Source organism: Cyprinus carpio, chromosome A7 (genome assembly GCF_018340385.1).
Source record: "Cyprinus carpio isolate SPL01 chromosome A7, ASM1834038v1, whole genome shotgun sequence".
In the NCBI taxonomy this organism is placed as follows: domain Eukaryota; kingdom Metazoa; phylum Chordata; class Actinopteri; order Cypriniformes; family Cyprinidae; genus Cyprinus; species Cyprinus carpio.
This window is the reverse complement of record NC_056578.1, coordinates 16,156,381-16,176,714: the sequence shown is the minus strand read 5'-3', so window position 1 is coordinate 16,176,714 and position 20,334 is coordinate 16,156,381. Positions and strand designations below refer to the sequence as shown.

At 39.9% G+C, this 20,334-nt stretch overlaps 1 protein-coding gene across 28 annotated transcripts in view; it reads right to left on the bottom strand.

Annotated features, from left to right (window-relative positions):
• LOC109066226 (transcription factor SOX-6-like) overlaps positions 1-20,334 on the bottom strand; it is a 150,932-nt gene that overhangs the window by 95,799 nt on the left and 34,799 nt on the right. For 19 of the 28 annotated variants that reach the window (XM_042759950.1, XM_042759952.1, XM_042759965.1 and 16 more), the window contains one exon: positions 2,330-2,576. In XM_042759950.1, the coding sequence (XP_042615884.1) occupies positions 2,330-2,576 (247 nt within the window). Of the gene's footprint in view, positions 1-2,329; positions 2,577-4,747; positions 4,885-7,949; positions 12,667-20,334 lie in introns of those variants that run through there. The other 9 variants (XM_042759956.1, XM_042759964.1, XM_042759942.1 and 6 more) reach the window with 5 other exon arrangements.

The window sequence follows — 20,334 nt, the reverse complement described above, 5'->3', positions numbered from 1 at the left end:
ACTTTTTTTAATTACTATATTCTGAGGAAGAAATGGCTCCCCTTAGGAACATTTAAAAATGCTATCTAAATTAAACATAACTGGGAAATTCATTAAGCCTCCTGATCAATGAATGAGAAATAACTGAGTAATAAAATGTTCTGCTGGGCACACAAATATAGTAATGCTCGCAGACAGGCAACATTAGGATTATCAAGAACATCAACAGCAGAGACAATTCTCTCTCTTACTTACAATCTATAGATTTATTTTATTTCATGGTCTCTACACTTCTATTGACATACCAGATCTTAATGCATTACTCAATATACCAAGAGTTTGTACATACTTCACATTGCATTTACAGTCGTTTTTATCCAAAGTATAGTGAAATATTTATCAGGTGAAAGCTTAAGCAAACTACAACTCCACTGAAGCAAAAACCCTCACTCAACAACAGGATGTCCTGCTCCTGTGAAGACAAGTGAGCGCAAATCAAGCAGCTGCTCTTGAACATCAAATGAGCACAATTAACTTTTCATATGCTTTCCCTCATTATATCAAGAGGAAACCGAGAGATCGTCCCGTGCATATCCAACCCCAGCAGTATGGTAACAATTCTTTGAAATGTCTTTCTAATTACACCAATCACAAAAGCTCTCTGTAATCCAATTAGGAATCAGCACCATCTGAGCAGTGCATTTACATGTGAGGATTTATATTATATTATATTATGTTATATTATATAAATTGTATGTTGTGTTGTGTTGTGTTGTGTTATGTTATAGAATTTGATTAGAAATGTTCAAGCTCATATTGAAATCTCTGACTTTTGATTTGGTGGCACATCTGAGAATAAATAAAGACATTGTGAACAGCTTTTCTAAATTTCTACAGTACATGTTTTTTTTTTTGTTTGTTTGTTTTTTTTTAAATCTGAAAGCCTGTTTAGTGGAGAAAAAAATCTCCATTTGATCTCCATTTAATCTGATTGCTGTCTTGGGGAAATATTTGAGATTTCAAAGAAATCCAGATTTTTCTGTCCTATGGATGCATAAGTGAATCCTGCTGTCCCTCACATACATTTGGTGTCACATGTTGTGATGTTCCCACTAATGGAATGCAAACTCCTTGCAATTTAGATAAAGAAAAGGCAAAAAGCCTCTCATGACAGTAGAATTTTTAGGCTAATTAAAGTGGAGTTTGGCGTCTGGATGCTGCAGGGCCAGGGGAGTCCAGACCTCTGGTGCTAGTTGGAGTCACCTAGCTCTGGACCAGCAGCAGCAGCAGTGAAAGGAGGGTTTATGGAGAAATCCCTTTTACAAGCATCAAACAATAAGAGGCTGTCAGTCTCCCGTCTGGGCTCTATGCCTCACGGTCTAGAGAGACCACCACGGAGGAGGGGGGCGGCTCCCTCAACTCCCTCAAATTCCCACTCCTAGTCCCGCTTTCTCATTGTCCCTTTATTTATAGATTCATAAAATCGCTCTGACGTGAAATGCAATTCAATACGTTGTTCTCCTTCACTTTTACAGTGTGAGGGATCTCCAGGCACTCGTGGGGGACTTAAACTTCAAAGCCGAGTCCTTGGCAAGTCGCAAAGTCTTAAGTCTTCATTTAAAAAGTGTTCCAGACAGGCCTGCTCTGTTCTAGCTGTGTCCTTGGGTTGAGGATCCCTCTCTGCAGGAGTACAGAGTGTAGAGTATAGATGTGGGTTATGTGTGGAGGTTTACTACATGTTGTGTTAATGTTGTAAGATTGTGTCGTGAGAGGCTTTTTGCCTTTTGGAAAATATCTGTAGAGTTCTAGAAAAATCATCTAGACCAGACGGTTCTCACTCTTTGAATCCTGCCAACTATCTTTAATAATGCAATCATTTATCTACACCTCATTAGAAAGTTCAACCCTCTATGGACACCTTGGCAATTGAATCGCCATTGGCTGGTAAATTTTTTTGTTTACTCACCAGACTAATAATAATAATAAAAATATATATATATATATATATATATATATATATATATATATATATATATAGTCATCAGTCAGTCAAGCACGAATTCTACTAATAAGAACAATATAAAAGGCACTAAGGATTAATGAGCTGCTGGATTCATGAATATTAATCAGGTTGTGTGCGTTCGATGGAACTGATTTGCTGAAATCAAAACAGGGACGATAATATGTGAGCAGCAGCCAATGAGATTGCCGGTTGCCCATTAGTTACGCCCACTACCGGAGAAAGCGGCAGTTCTTAAAAGCTGAAGAATTCCAAAGGAACGCTGTTATTTTGACACGCAAATACAACAAAGAATATCCTTTAAATGTAAACACTGGCAGTGGCACTCACCATGCGCTGCTGGGCCGACAGCAGGCTGTCCCAGTCAGATTCGGGCGGCACGCTGCTGCTGATTGGCTGGAGCTCCTCCAGGGGAGGTTTGTTGTGGAGCAGATTGTGCAGGGGAAGCTGAGGGGCGATTAGTGACTCTGAGTTCTCATCTTTTTCCCAGGACATGCACTCCTGATTCACTCCATCCTCGCCTCCGTCAGGGGTCGAGGGAAATGGAGAGGTGGCTTGCTTGGAAGACATGATTCTGCTGAGAGAAGAGCAGAGGAAACATGTTTGTCACAAAATATTCAAAATTCCAATGGAACAACTTCATTCTGAATAATGTCAAATGTCAGACAGGAAATACTGGAGCTTGGCTTTCATTCATACAAGCGCCCTCACATCACATATATATATGAACTTGGCTGTTCTGAGCCTCTGTGCCACATCTAACCCCACAACTGGACTGGTGTCAGAGCTGAGGAGATCCTATCAATGGCTCTGAGCTCGGTGCGGGAGAAACGGCATGCACTGGGGTCGCTCTTAATCCTTTGTTTAATGTAAATGGACGTGCTGAGCTACGACTGGAGAGCTGCCTGAGGCAGGCCCGATCCCCCCTGCCCCACGGCTGATTACCACGCTAAGAGGGTTACCATACCATATAACACGCTCTCATTAAAGCCGCTAACTCTGCCACCAACCACAAAAAGAGCGGTGACGCTGAGACGCTGACACTTAACAGGATTTTGATGATTACATTCATATTGAGTCTATAAATGTGCCATTTTCCTTCATTTTGTGGTAATTGTGCTTTTCTGCTTTTGCAATTGTACATAAGGATTCATGTGAGTAGGCTGCTTTAACAGATGGAAGGTAACTTTGCAATGATTTATAGCAAATTTCCAATTAAAAACATAGGGTTGGAAAAAAAAAAAATTCAAACAAAAGTGATCATGTCATATAGCATAAAATTCAATTATTTTATCCGAATAAAATAAAATAAAAATATGTATAAAAATAAAATAAACCAAATAAATAAAATATAAGATCAAATAAAATAAAATAAATCAACAGATCAGTTGTAATTTTATAACAATTCATGAAATTACTCTACAACTAGCGCTAAGGATAAACGTAAACTGCTAATCAAATTAAACGCAACTGATATAGTGAGTTGAGAATCAGCCAAGACACAGCTTTCCTAGCGGCCTTTAAATTGCCTGTTCTGAGACAATCATTTAAACTAGACAGCCAGCACTCATAAGATCATGAACAATGACATACACACAACTGACTGCAACTGACCACAGGGTTGCAGACTCATTGTTTTGAGTCTGAAATGCCCAGAATTTATGAGAGCCAAAACACTGCCGCGGGCCACATTAGCCTGGACAAAGGGCATGGGCATTCTAGGTCATGGGCTGCAGGTGAGCTAATGTCCTTCTACTGCCCACTGAGACTGAGGGGAGATGAGAGAGAGGCAGGCTGGGTAATGAAGGCAGCCCAAGGTGCCTCCAGAACTCCATCTCCCGGCCCTGCCAAGTTTTCTAGCATGTGGCTCATCGTGGGACGAAAACAAATTTGACACCGGGAGAGATTATTTTAACACCAAACTGTGAGTTAATCTGTTCACGTGCGTGCGGCAGCCGTGCTCTTCGGTGCATGAGGGATGTGTGGGTTGCAACGGGCTGTCAGGCCCAATTGCTCTCAGGCCCTTTAAAGTATGACTACTTCATTTGAAGACGTGCCATCAATTTGCGCACATGGCTGAGCACTTAAGCCTCACACTCTAAATATGAATTGTTTAATACAGTTCGGCAAGTGAGCTTTAAAAAAAATAAAACAACTCAAGCTGCCATTGTCTCAGGCTAGCTTCCATATGAATAATTTTTTATGCTTACCAAAAAAAAAATAATAATAATAAAAGCAAAAATAACACAAACACATCCACAAAGTCTTAGATGAGCTCTGCGGTAGCCAACAGAGTGGACAATGCAAGTCAATGGAAGTTAATCAAGCGGGATACCGCAGCTGTGCTGTGTCTGTTAGTTAGTGCAGAGAAAGGCACCAGAGACCCAGACAGCTCCGCGCCCCTATTTTCTTTAGCAAGACCGAGGCCTCAATTTTAATCAGCCAATAAATTGTTTCCTGTAATTATATCAAACAAAGTGATCTCTGAAATTGTAGAGCGTTAATTGAAAATCAAATTTAAGAGCAAAGTTCAGAGCACCAAATGGCTTGTGGAAGAGGCGTGCGACATCTAGAAGAGGAGAAAGCATGCTTATGAGAGACAGAGCGATTCTGCTTCTATTTTTTATTCATGGATCCAAAGAGCCAGAGCTTCCAGCACAACAACCCCCACCTTCATCTTCAATGGACTGCGAGCGAAACAAAGCACTTCTTTTGTATTACACAGTAAATCAAGTGGTATTATTTTACCTCTGAAATATTCAGTCTCTCAGGCCTTTCCCTCCAGTCTCCAGCCATCAGTCAAACTGCTGAGGCATGATAGCGAGTGAGAGAGAGGCTGACTCCATCCTCCTCTAACATGTGTCTACAGCAATTTTACTCGCAAACGCAACCGATCTGAGCCAGGGCCCCGTAACAGTATTTGTCAGTTGGAGTTAATAATTCATTAGGAGAGCTGGGAGGGCGGCTCAGCCCATGAGTGCTGGGTTCATGAGTTTTGCCCCTCAATCCCTCCCAACCATAACACCCCCCACCCCACTCACATCCACCCGGCTAATCTGCACCCATGGCTGAGAATGGAACAATGTGGCTGCCGTTTAGCTGAAATAAAGGCCTGATTCCTAGATGGCTTTTTCCTTTAAGTGGACTTCAAAATCATTTAATTCCACCCTACGAGCCATAAAACAAAACCCCACTTCAGTTGTACAGTATGTGGCGTTTGAAGGAGGAGAGGAAATAGCCTTGACGACGCCATCGTATTTCATCAAATTAAATGCTGTTTTATGCTCACAGAACAGTCCAGCGAGCCACCGCAGTGCTTCCTTTTATTCTTATTAATAATTCAACCTGTTTCTCCAGTAAATAAGTCAGATCCGTTGGCCTTTGTGCATTTTAAACAGAGAATATATCAGCTAAGCCAGAGTGGCCTCATATGAATTCCTGTCAGCCCTCTCCCGCTCAGGCCTGATTACACAATAACAATGGACAGCTAACAAACCAAACCAATCAATAAGTGTAGGGCAGCACAGCTTGTCTTTTGGCAGTCCGAGGGAGAGAGAAAGGCCCCATATATAGCTGACAATATTGCGATATGTTTATGAGGATTAGGAGTTAAGTTCTCGGCATGAGTTCTCATGTAGCCTGGAATGCTTCGACTCATGAATTGTTGCCGCTGCTAATGTTTCATCACGCACTGACCTCTGTTTAATTGGTTATTGGCATTAGAAGACACCCCGCGCTGGTGTTCCTCAGGGGGTCTCATGACCGGGGGCCATGTGTCTTGGGATATCCGCTTTCACCCTGCTCAATCGGTAGAAGCCCCCCACTCCTCTCTCTCTGCCGTGTCTTTCTGTTGCCCTTTTATAGACAATGGCAATAAGTAACTTCTAAGCTACAGTGTCACTGTTGCTCCCTTCCTCTCAGTCACCCCCACACCCCCTCAAAACCACAGGCCTTTGCAGACCCCCTAAATCACCAGCCACTCCTGAAAGGAAATATTTGAAGGCTACTTTTTGCTCCGGCACCACCACCCAGACCTATGAGAAGTGAAATAATCAAATAAAAGAGGGTTAAACAAGAGGGCCATTGTTGAAAGAGCTAACGATGGGTGAGCAGAAAAATGGCAAAAGCTGCTTTATGACAGGGCTTCGAGTTTCCACGGGTAACGACATGTGTATGTGTATGTTCATTCTTGAGCATATGCACACATTTTCAAAATACAGGCTAATAAGAAACGTAAAGGTAGTAGGACAGAGAAAGTAATGTAAAACTTATAGTAATGTAAAACTTTGCTATTAAAATGAGAGTTTAAAAGGCTAATCATAAATCTGAAACAGGACACTCCAATGCAGTTATTCAAAGTCTAGCAGGAAGCATTTGCGCCTGAAAGGAAATCCGTAAAAAATACAAAAGAAACAAGCAACTGTGTGCTGTGTGTAGTATTCCTGTTGTGAGGTTTATAATAATACCCTTTTAAGATAATTCTGCCGGTCTGTACAGTATAAACAGAGTAATAAATGAGGAAACAACACTAACAAAATAAAAAAAAAATAAAAAAAACACCCTAACAAAATATTAGCCTTTAAAAAAAAAAAAAAAAAAAAAGCAGCAGCTGTTGCAGCCGTAAAAGTTGGTGAGCATTTGGTTACTAATAAAGAAGTCACTGATACTTTTGTGCAAACAACAGCACAATGTTAAACATAAAATGAACATAATAAACTTACCCATTAATACTAAACATGACTGTAGCAACCGCACACACATGAACAGGTGTCCCACAGAGAGTGAGAACAAGAGTGAGAGACATACAGAGGCATGAGTTTGCATGTGTCTTGGTGCGAGCATCTCTCTGACAGCAGTTCACACAGGTGACGGCACACACTCTCAAGGTCTTCACCTCCTGTAATCAACCCTCTGTCACCTGTGAAGCCTGGGCTGGAAAATTATCATCCCTGCTGTAGCTGTTTAGCACCTTCAAATTATCACCTTCCATTGTACCTGAGCAGTCTACCATCCGTGAACAATCATATGAGACAGAAGGAAAGAACGTTGTCTCTCAGAACTAGGACTTACAGCTAGTAGTATAATTAATATAAAACAAGCTCCTCAAAAACCAGCAATAATTGTTTATCTATTTTGATATCTTTTATGGCAACTACTAATTGATTTATATGTAAATAAAATTATGATTTTGAATAATAGCAATAAAAATTTCAATCTCATTAAAAAAACAATAAAAACATAATTAAATAAAAATACACTATAAATAATAGTAACTATTACTACTGCTTATTATTTTTATTATTAAAATGTATTAATATCAATTTTTGTTGTTGTTATTATTACTATTATTATAAAAGCTCATTTAATGTTCAGAAGTGCAGCACACTTACAGATAGTGATACTAAGAAACTTCTAATGTTCTGAGAAATACCTTCACTTTTTAAAATCTATCAAACAAGTAAACAAACAAATACATTTATTATAATAATTATTATGTGTAATAATAGCAATAAAATAACAGTAATAAAAGTTAATAAAACAAATATATTTAAATAAACAAATAAATAAATAATTGTAGCACACTTATGGATAGTGATAATAAGACATTTCCAAATGTCTTCACTTTTAAAAGCCATCAAAAAACAGTTTAAATTGTAGTCCAGAAATGTTAACCTTGCAATCCGTTCACCCATCACTCACTCCTTCACTGTCTTTCCACTGTTACTCTGCTCCATTTCAAACACTTAAAATACAACACACAATTCAGTTGACAAAGAGAACACCAGTACTCTCTAAAAGTATCTTCTAAAACTGTATTCTAGACATCAAGCATAGCCTGGGTAAGAATTACTCAGAAAGAACGAAGAAAGAAAAAATTCTTCAGCTCAAACACCCTGTCACTGTCCTCACTATGTGTGTGAATGAGCGTGTATCAGGTGTGTACACTCACATACTGTCCCCCTCAGCCTGCTTGGCAGCTCCTGTCCTTCTCTGCTCTTCACACACCACTTTAGAACTGGATGGCATAACACTTCCTCAAATTCTGATACACACAAAAACACTCGAGCACAGGCAGGCCGTTTGTCCCAGCCACGGCACGTCTTGTCAGAACACATCCGACGCCACGCTGAGCGAAGTACACTCACACACACGAACGGAGTCACCGGCAGAGCAGCTGTTAAGCTCCTCCGCTCACACACACACACACACAGCGTCTCCCTCGCACGCGTGTCTCTTTCAGTCCCCGTACGGTCAGAGATGATTCCGAGACATAAGAAAAGCAGCTCGCCGTCTCTCTCCGTCCCTCACTCGGGGCCTTAAGGCGCGGCAGATCCCAAAGTTCCTGGTGTCAGTGCTGCAGTTAAGCAAACTTTACAGCCAGTGAAGCCAACAAGCAATACAGCCTATTTGCTGAGCAACAGTGGAGCTTTGTGGTTTCCCTCACAGATTACAGTACGTTATGAGCCCTTTGTGAGCGCACGGGAAGGAAAACAGAGATCGGAATTTGGCAGGAAAATATAATACAGAATTCTCTGTCTGAGGAACCTGGTTTCTTTTTTTTTCGTTCTTTCTTTCTGTTTCTTTCTCTCTCTCTCGCTGTCCCTCTCTTTTTTTTGTGGAAACAATCAAGCATTGTTGGGGAAAGAAAAGCAACTCTGACAGATGAAATATAGTGGGGGCCCCTTTCTGGAAAAACAGTAAACAAAGCACCATTCAGGGGCAGGTCCTCGCTGTCATTTATAAAGGTACTTTTCTTCAGAGCAGCTGACTTTATAGCAAAGGAGTCAACAAATCAAGTGTAAAATCTCCCACAGTCCACTGTGATGAGGACAGAAGACAGAGAGAGAATGAAGTGAGAATGCTAAAGATAGACAGAGGAGGGGGGCTGTATATTGCTCAGTTTCACAATAAACATATTAGACAAGATGGAGGGTAATAGACAGGGAAAAGGTTAAAAATGGTGGGGTGGGGGTGGGGGAGGCACAAAATTGACTAGCCAAAAAACTTTTTTTCAGACTAGCCAAAAATGGGGACAATGGCTAATTATGAGGGAGTAATTTTGCCGCCAGAGGACTGGAGAGAATGAATGGAAGCATGAAAGGCTGTGAGTGTCAGCGAGAACTGTATGCCTACAGTCTTCAGCCTGGAGCTCATGAGGTCATCATTGGCACCCGGTGCCCAGGGCTGGTACAACTGGAATGCCGACGCACAGTGCCCTGCTTTCTCTAGCCACTGTCCCCCTAATTCCTTTCTTTTCCAAAAATAGGAAGCTTTTTTTTTTCTTTTTTTTTGTGCCAGTCGCTAGTCAACCAAATTGGAAAATTTGCAGCGTCTTATGAAAAGAAAAGCTGTTTTGTTCCCTTTCGTTCTCATCTCATAAATAGGATTTCTGTGGAGGAAAAAAAAAAAAAAAAATCAAGGAAATACCTTCTACTCTAAACTATTCTGGATGCTTTTTGGGTGGAAAACAGTTCAGTTTTTGTAGCCCAAGCTTGCCTTTTTATGCTTTCTTTGTCCTCCTTGCAGTGTTCTCTCCCCTCATTAATTTTTTTTTTATTTCAAATTATGAAATGTATAATTTTTTTTTTCTGAAATTGCAAAGGAGGGCAGGAAGATGGGATCAGGGAGTACCGGGAGGGGATGCCAAAAAGGCCACAATTCATGCGACACGTCATTTGGAAAATCAGAACGGGGCAGTACGTTCACTCCACCCAGATGAGGCCATGTAAAGATGCCTGACGAATTGCAAGGGTCAGCCAGGACACATCTCGAAGATCTACGATTAAGCCTTATTATGTTGGGACAAGTGACATTGATTGTCGATTTAAACCTCTGAAACTAATTCATTTGCCCCGTTCAATGGAAAACATGGGCAACAGTGTGTGGCCGTGTTGACAGGTCAGACGAAGGCGGCTGAATAAAAACCCCTGCTAAACCAACGGCTGGCACTCATGCCTGTCAGGAGGTGGTTAGAAGTTCCCCACATGATTGACAGCTGATATAAAAAAAGAAAGAGAGAGAGAGAGAAAGAGAACAGAGAGGGTGAGAGGAAAAGTCCGTCCATCGATCCGAGTAATTGCCACGAAAATCTGAGTCAGAGAGTACATGAAGCGTTGATGTTTTAGCAATGCTAAGATGGAGCAGCACAGGGAAAAAGTGGCAAAGTGAATAGGAAACACGCTGAACCACGGCCTAATAAAACCAGAAGCTGACAAGCATGGTGAACAGAAAAATGTGCAGTAGATTTGTACCCAGGCCAGAAAGCAGGCACATTACTGGATTAGCTGCTGACTGATACAGAAAATGTCTCACCCGTCTGCTATTAAACCATGTGTCTGACCAACTCACACGCTCCCGTTTCAGATAAAACAGCACAGTAGTGTCTTAAAAATGTTCTCAACACACTGGCAAAATATCTGACTGGAAAAAAACCCTCTATGGTCAGTGATGAGCTTCCTCAGCCAGTTGTTAGTAGCATTACGACGGTCTGCTCCATTCGGTAACACAATCCACACAGCAGCCGCAAGCAGTTAGAACTTAAGTGTAGTCATGTTGACTAACACCTTCATCTCTCTTTCTTTCCTTCTTTCTGCCCTGCTCTCCTTTTCCTGGCAGGAGCAGACGCATGCATCATGACAGACTTTCAGAATGAAATCATTAACTAAATTGCTTTCTTTTAAAAAACCGCGAGTGTGTGACAGGGGTGGTGTGTATCGGTCTCTGGCTGCTGTCCATTGCTTTTGGGTTCGGGCTCGGACCTCTGTTTGGGTTCGTCGTTGCCACAGCCATCCCGCTCCGTGCGGCGGGGACCGGGTCCTGTGACTCGCCTGGGCCTCTGTTTGAAATATTCAAGTAATCTCAACCCTGCTCCCCCAATTCACAAACCCTGCCTGCCAGCAGCACAAAGAGGCCTTTTGTGCTCCTGAATGTGTGTGTGTGGGTTCTCAATACTGACTGTACAGATCATCATCACTGAATCAATCAAAAACATATTAAACAAATACACATTTTGAGCTGGGCAATTCAGCAAAGGGTTTGCGGGAAGAGTGATAGAGCAGTGAGCAAATTAACACCGCTTCTGTTTGTCATCGAAGCACAGAGCAACCGGGAACGCTAGCATATTTATGAGAGAGAGTGTGGCAGTGTACGATGCGCTTTTCGGTCAGAAAGAGGCTGTGAGAAAGAGAAAATTGAAAGCAAACTATAAAACAAAAGAAAATGTCCATGTGCCCTCTGACAGCGAGGAGGTGAATAACCCGGGACAAAAAAAAAAAGAGACTGTAGCATCTAGTCTTTGGTAACATTGTATCTGGTACAGAGAGACTTGAATAAGCAAAGCAAACAGAGGGAAAGTAAATAGGTAGCGAAGGCCAGACAAATATTTGATAAGCAGATAGGTATTGTGGCAGTGTGGGACGTGTGGCACAGGTCTTCCCTCCCCTCCTTCCCTTTATCCCTCTCTGTTTCTGCGTGCGAGGCAGCAGATGTGTCTTTCACAGCCTGCGGAGAGTGCAACCAATCCGCAAACAATAGTTAGCCACCGACAAAGGTCATCTTTCGCAATCCATGCGTTATCAGAAGCGGAAAAACAGTGAGCACGCAGCTAGGCCGTGCTCGATGCACGTCGTGTGGCACCCCGCCTGTGTGTGTGTGTGAGATTTAACCCCTCACTACAATGCTACTTGAGCCTTCTTAATAAGCCAATTACACAAGTTTAAGCCACCTCTTTGACCTCGTGTTAAGCTAACAGTTGGTGTAAACAAGTGAAATCCTATTAACCTAATAATATACACGGAAGCAGGCGGCATCTAAAGAGCCTTAACTACAGTGAGTTTGGTCCACCAGAGCACCAGTGGCCATGAGCTCTGTGCTCTCAAACAGGGTCATAAGTTAATCCGGAGTACTTGTCAGAATGGATGTGCTAATTTAGCTAGCCTGTATTAAGCCTCTCCACTTAGACGCCTAAAAACAAACACGTCCTCTGTCATTACATTAATACACATTTAAGACTGGAAACTCGTGAAATGAACACTAATTAGAGTCTAAATAGACCCCATAATCCAGCAGTTACAAAGCAACTGAGAAAATGCCTCTCCTCTCACTAGCGCTGCAGCTAACAATCTAGCATTGTGTTTGATGAGCTCGTTTCATTTACTGTGGCGGCACTTAAGTTTTTAACTGTTCCTCTTATGATCACAGAGGAAAAAAAAACAAACTTGGTGATTTATTTTTTATGAATCCAACTTCTAAGTGTTTCCTCTTGAAATCGAGAGCTGCATTATTCATAAAAGTGCTGCATTTTAAAGGCTACAAACAACGCATTTTATGTGGCGTTATGAAATTATAATGCCAGCAGATGCTCCTTCTGTTTTGTTCTGATGTCACCTCCACAGCAAATGGAGACAGTTTTAGGGTAAATATTTAACAGTGGGCCATTTAGCCAGATACAATTTAAGCATGCGGAGAGTGTGTGTATGTGTCAGAAAACGTTCCTACCATGAGTCAATTCAGGAGAGATGATAAATAAATGAGATTCATAGTACTGTACAGGTAGCTCACACACTGTATTCTCTCATTCTAGCATGATTGTGTGTACTGTTTTAGCTCATTTGACTATATTGTTGTAGGGTTGCCAACTTTTAAGTTCAGCTTGTAGTGAGTTTTTTTTATTTTATTTTATTTTATTTTTATTTTATTTTTTTTTGGGGGGGGGGGGTACATAAAAGGGTATAAAAATCCCTTTTTTCAGCATTTGCTTGCATTCATTATGTATACTTATATTTGAGGATGTAAGTATTACCTTTTTAATTTCACATTTAAAAATCTTGTCTTTCATCAAGTCTAAATATTTCTTCAAATGAAAAACTTTAAAATAAGTACACAGGTATGACCTGCAATATTCTAGATACAATTTAGTCAAGAGCAACAGGTACCCATAGTGGGTTAACCATGGCATTATGGCATTACAAATAATTTTCTGACCACAAAATGACTCTAATCTGCCTCTTTGCATTGGAATTTAAAACCCTTTCTCTATTTTAACCTACAATAAGTGTAATACAAGTAATAGAAATACCAGAAAAAAATATTTTAAGTCATTAATGGACCATATTTATTGCACAAATAGTATTTTGTACCAAAAGTTCTCCTTAAAATATTAAATAAATATTTACTGAACTAAAATATAGAACATTTATTTAACTGAAAAAGAGTAAAGCTGTGTGGTCACATTATAAGTAAGCAATACCTGAGGGTTAAATACAAGAAAACCATATTAATGTTGCCTCTCCATAACTCTCCAGAATAAAATGTACTGTAAATGTCAACGACATAATAATCAATACATAAAATGCTGTAATGTTTACCAAAAATTACTGAAAATACCTGTATAGTGAAGCTTTCATCTATTCTACTGAAACCCTTTCAAATGTATCGTCAACGCTGGTTTGTTTGGAGAGTTCCATGAACCACGTGACCACGTGGTGACTCCGGCAAGATCAAAGCTTGTCGCAATGTTTTTCAATGGCTCTGGCTTTAACTGAAGCGCTACATTTTAGGATTTACGCCACATTAAGTGCGCTAAAACTGTGTTTATTGTTTCAATTTCTTATTAAAACTTACAAAATTTGAAAGCTGAGACTGTTATATCACAAGCAGGGGTTGCCAATTTGGCATGAGATTTACGTGGGCAGCATGAGAGTGTGAGACAAACCCTGGAAGCATGTGTCTCACGCCAAATGCGTGAGAGTTAGCAACCCTGTTGTTGTGCTTGAGGCATACATGCATTCAAAAGAATCTTAACTGCTTTTTGATGTAACCGTTCCCCTCTGGTTGAGGTTTATCATGTGGCTGTGTGTTTGGGTGTTTCTACATGTTAGTGCTGTGGCAATCCAGAAGTCTGAAGTGACAATTAATCCTGAAATTAATATTCTGTCTTCATTTACTCACCATCATGTAATGTAGGAGTTTCTTTCTTCTGTGAAACACAAAAAGGCAAGTTGCGAAGAATGTTCTTGCTGCTCTTTTTCATACAATGAAAGCAAACAGGGGACCTGCCAAGCTCGAAAAAGGACAAAAAGTACCACAACGTAATCCAAATTAAAACTTTTCTTCAGCAAAGATGGAAGTTGACCAAAAGTGACCGTATAAACTTTTAAACCATTACAAAAAAAAAATAAAAAAATAAAAAATCTATTTCATATAAATGCTGTTCTTTTGAGCTTTCTATTGAACCCCAATATTAACCAGCAAAAATGTTTTTTTTTTTTGAGCACCAAAGCAGCATATTAGAATGATTTCTGAGCGAACAAGTGACACTAAGGTCAATCGCTGAAATAAATCGCATTTCAAAATATATTAAAATAGAAAAACAGTTATTTTGAATGGTAAAAAAATATTCCACAATATAACTGTCATAACTGTATTTTTTAATCAAATATATGTAGCCTTGATGAGCATGCAGTTTTGGTTATGCAGTTTTGGTGAATATGTTACTTATTTCTAATTTTTTTAATGTATTTTAGTGTTGATTGTTGTGGTGTATATATTTTGTTTGTTTTTGTCTTAAAATATTCATAGGAAAAACATAAATGTTTCTTTCTGTAAACTTTAAATATGCTGTCACTGTATGGAAAAGATCAGCATGAACATCTTTCAAAACATCTTTTGTGTTCCACGAAAAAAAAAAAAAAAAAAGTCATACAGGTTTACAATGACTGTTATTTCATGAACTTAGCTCAAGCTCTAACTGCTCTTGGCTTAAGGGGGAAGAAGGAAAAGAAAATGAAAAAAATTGTGACTGACAGGTTAGGTAATTTAATGCTACCACTTCACTGGGCCTTCCACTTTTAAAACACTGACTATCTCTTGGCCAGTTAGTAAGCATCTGTCTGAGTCTCTGTGTAATGTGGTATGTCACATTATGAGCTCAAGAGTCAAGTGTAGATTACAGCACTCTGTAGCACCTAGGGCCCTAGACTGCAACCAAAATGATCTCATGTGCAATTTTTTGAGAATGTGCAAGTTAAAATTAGTCATGGTCTCATTTGTGCGAGTGCATGGTCTGCTCTGCTCCATACTGTGCGTGCTGCAGAGTTGCAGCAGGATTTAGATTTCATTGATCATGTGAAGAGACTGAGAGAGGCACTTTCAGTGCGAGCACTTTGGGTGTATAAGTCACACCAGAGCGACTAGTGGGAAGAATGAGTCTAGAGCCCTGGCACCGTTGCTATTGGGAGAGCAGCTTGACATACTCAGGGTGATAGGAGGTGTGTTTGTGTGTGTGAGTGACTGATTATGTAGTAGACCCAGAGGCCAAGGTTTGGAGACAGGCAACAGCTTCAAACACTTACTTTACAAATTCCCCCTCTCTCTCTCTAACCCTGACACCCTTCCCCATCCGACTGCAACCTATCAGTCTCAGTGTTTGCATCATGGTTCCTTTTCAAAAGCCGGTCAGAGCCAGCCTCACACTGAGCTATTCATAACCTCCCAGCAGAGACCTCATTGTGTGTTTACAGCAAAACCGCAAGTTACAATGCTTCATCAGCTGACCTCGCCAGAAAGCGAGCTGTAAAACTCCATCTTATATCATACACATACATACACACACACACACATACACATACACACACACACACACACATACACACGTTCACGCAGGGAATAAAACAAAGGCACCATAACAGGACCACATAGGTCTTAATTGAGTTCGCCCCTTTCAAGCGTGCTATTATTTCTGGCTAATGGTATCCACTGGCCCTCTCTCATTACTTGAGTGGATCTTAAACAAGCTTCTCGTTTGATACAGTTAGAGTTAATGCACTATGAACAGATACACTGCTAGTCATCAGCGATCTGCATATTCAATAACTTCCGTAATTACAGTCGCAATTCATCAGATCCAATCTGATTGCAGAGTGGAAGGGGAAGAGAGAGAGAGTGAGGTTTGATTCCTGGAGGACACAATCTAATCACAAAACTAACATGATAATTGAAATCTAAATTGAAAGGGTTGGTGAGCCATGCACAACTGTGTCGAGGCAGAGAGCGGAAGTTCTTGTGCCTTGAAAGCAGAAGAGAGGAATAAAAGATGCTGATGGAAGAAAAGAGAAAGAGAGAGAGGGGGGGGGCAGGATGGAATGAAAGGACCAGTGAGTCATCACAGGGTAGTTTTCTTAAGACTCATTGTGTTGGACGATGTAATGGCCAGTCATGAATCGTTTGGCATGTCACAACATAATATTGTGAGCCAAACACAGTATCAATGTGAATGGAAAATCTGAGGCAAACTCATGTTCTAGTATGTCTACTTCAGAAGATGTGAGTGCACAATACTGGGTTAAGTAAAAAAGCTTTGTATAATTATATATAAAAGTCTGTACTTAAAACATTTGAGTTCAGTTTAGAAATAAATTACAAATATTGTGATAAAACGTATAATATATATTTTATATTTATATTGTTTTGATATTAATTGTGTGTGTGTGTGTGGGTGTGTGTGTGTATTTAGAAAAAAAAGGAAAAAGGGAATACAATTAGAAGCAGGAAAAAAATTAGGAAAGGTCCACTGTCAAAACATCTGTATTCCAGGGTGGCTTAACTAAGAACCGTTTTCCATGCTAAACTGATTCCCTCAAATTAAAGATAATTATGTAAAAATTCCATTCAGAATTTAGCTGAGTCAGGCTTGGTACATGATTTGCAAAATATGTTCTGATGAGCCAGAAATGTCCAGGCAGAAAACAGAAGGTTCACACACAATTGTTCTGCAGGTGGGTGGAGGGCTTCATGTGTTTCCTTTGCTATCATTATTCTTTCAACCGTCGTCATGCAAAGCAGGGAGCTTTACAATCTCTCCCATCTGCTTGGCTTCTCCTCAGCCCTCAATAACAGTTACTCAGTAATGCCAAATTCATTAACCTGTGCTGCTGTTACAGTGGCTCTGACCATAAATTAGGTTAATGTGAGCGGGCATATTCCACTGCTAATAGGGGATATAAAGTGAAAGAGGGACACAGAGGGATGGAGATTGCAGATCATAAACATATTGTCCATGACAAAAAGCCCTAATGGCTCTTTGTTCGCTTTAACTGCATGACAAATGTTTTTTGAAGGACGGACAAACAGTTTGAAACAATTTATGTACAGATAATTTAATATTAAGATCTCGATAATAATAATAAAAAATGACTATTTTAATAATTATATTTTATAATTTTGATTATTTATTGTGTTTATGGATTTATATTTATTTAGTATTTATTGTACAAATGTACTTGTGCTTCAGTATAAGCCACACCAGGATTTTTTTTTTTTTTTTTTTTACAAAAAGTAATATGATACGACAGCATTTCAAATCTGATGTCAAGTCGGTGTCAAGTCTGATAAACTGCTACAACTGTGGAATGTCAGAATAATATTATTTGTGGATACACACCTATTTATGTTGGACAATTTCTATAAATACAGAGAGAGCAAGAAAAGTCATGCGCAGGCAGGAAAACTGCTAAGGCCGTGGTTATCATGCGAACAAAGTGTCAGGAACAAACAGAGCCGTGCAGAAACCTGTTCTCCCCTCTGCCCTCCCTCCGTCTCAACAGGGAATAGCGATGGGAATGACTGGAGGCCATCCAAACAACATCTGACAGATCTGTCTAATTGGACAACTTATTTTCTTCCAGATTTTAATGCGTAAATCTAGTCAATGTTTATTCAGAGTCAGTTAGGAACAAGAAGGTTTTGGCCGTGCAGCACTTTTATTCCTGCTTGCTTAACTGCATCACTTCCCTCTGCTCCTCCCTTTCAATCTCCTTTCAAGAAATGTCGAGAGGAGCCAACCTGCAGGTCCCGCACCAGTGACGGCGCAGAACGAACATGACACCTAAAAAAAAACTACTATTGTTCTGGGAGACACCGGCCTCTGCTGTCCTCGGATTACGTGATGACCTCTCGTCTCCTCTATCCTCCCCTGGTCTTACCAAACAACTTTTACCAAAGAGCCTATTAGGCCAGAATTCCACTTTGTTGTTAAAAAGGGTCCTGTCCTTTCAGAGCGCTAGCTCTTTCGCTTCTATTTTTCAATCAAAGGTGGTGGAGGAACACAAGTCCATTGTTCGTCTCGCAGATGGAAGCTGGAGTTACTACGGCAACAGCTCTAATCCCTCTTTTTACCACCTTTCTTTATATTATTGGCCCATCAAGTGGTACCTTTTAACTCAGGAGCTGGAGGGGCCAGCGGCAACGCTCCCTCTGTCTAATTAGCTGTGATTCTTGCAGCACAGTTCATGATGAGCTAATCGAACATTTGCAAAATAATGACATACTGGGAGCAGCTATTCCATCTCCAGAGGCCCTGCTATAAGAATAACAATAATAATTCTATTATGGAAGAGCGGACTTTAAAACACCACTCGGCTGTCACAACAGAGAAGGTAATTGTGCTGGTGTTGTCCACACAATCAACAAGCTATTGTTGGTGACTTGAAAAAAAGGAGCAGAGAATGGGTGCCAAGGTGATTGGTCTGCTCTGCCATGCGGGGCCCATGCTGAATTGTCTGGCAAAGAAGGTCTTTGATAGAACGCTGAAAAAAGCGCTTGGATGAAGACAACTGTCTGGCTTTTCTCTTTTTTTGTGTGTATGTGTCTGGGCCTCTTTCTCTCACCACTTAAATAACCACCAGTCCGCATTAGGCCACTGCTATTCATACAGTGAATGGTGCGGGGCCATAGAAGAACATCTTTTGGGCACAGGAGGCTTAGGTAGACTCCGTGTGCTAGACCCATGAAAATCTGAGCCCGTGTTTGCTCAGAATTATCTCTGTGTATCTTAGTTCCAATAAAAAATGACCCTGCCATACTGCTTCCATACTACATTAAAGCAACACAAGAGCCCAGGTTGAACATTTCCAGCTCAGCTGTCACTAAAATAAGGCTCATAAGCCAAACGCAAACATGTCAGTGAAGTGACTGATAGCTATAAACAAAATAACTAACCATAGAGAATAATATCAATTAATCATGAGCATGCATGGCAAATGAGCGACAGTCCAGAAGTGCTGGAATCCGATTAAATCACAGCACATTAAAAACTTAAAGAGATTTTATTTTGAGCTTTTTTTCTCCTTCGTCTTTCAAATCTAGGTCAATATGGGACTGAAAGTTAGTGTAAAATCTGAAATGAGTTTTTGAGAGCGATGAAGGCAGTCAGTCATTTGAATCCTCATGTGCTGACTGTTGTGAGAACTGATCTTTGTTTGAGCAAGCAGAGGCCAAGGGGAGAGCGAATGCTAAGTGGGCCCCCTTTGCCTAGTCAACCTTCAGTGTGCTTCATTTATCTTCATCTTGTTAGAGTAAATTAATTAACAATCTAGCTGTTACACACTTTCTCCTTTCATTACATCAAATAATGGCAGAGATGGAGGAGGAGGTCCTCTCCTCTGGGATTAGCCTAGAACTGCTGGAGACATCTCTCTCTCTCTTAGACTTTTCCTCACTCTTAACCCACTCTTACGCCAAACTTCACAGCTATCAATTCTCTGATATGATCAAAGAAAAAAAAAAAAGGGGTAAATGTCCATTATGCATATCAATGAAAATTTACAATTTGATTCTGCTTCTTTTTAAAATTAATCTACAAATGAAAACAGTCCCTTAACATTCACTGTTTTCATTGTCAATGTAAAAACATCATTGTGTGTGTGTACATATATATATATATATATATATATATATATATATATATATATATATATATATATATATATATATATATATATAATTTTCTTTTATTATGAGGAATATATATAGTAAAATTGAAAATTTTACATCCTCACTATAAAACAACTGATCAGCACTTAATTGAATTCATTCAACATTTCAAGATGACTTTATTAAAGACATTTGAATATGGACTGGATGGGAGATTTTCACTGTGACTATTGGTACAGTACACAAAATATTACGAACTAGAGTCTTTGTCTTATCCCACAATTCATGCTGAAAAAAAAAAACAAAAAAAAAAATTATGATCTCTTGGGGGGCAAAATAACATTCTTGTCTACATTTGCTTTTATGTTAATGCTTATCTGCAAAATGTCTCTCCATCACACATAACTTTCTAATGATATAGGAAATGCACCATGCATTTTATGCATTTATTCCGGTTTAATCAAGTGATTACTCAGAAAAAGAATGAAGGAAAAACATAAGCTTTAGGAAGAACTAAAATGGTGCACACTTCCTTGGTTAAGGTTTGAACATCTTGAAGGATTAGTGAGGTATTGATAAGGTGTCTCTGACCTCTCTCAACCTACTGCCCCACCCTCTAGTCCTGT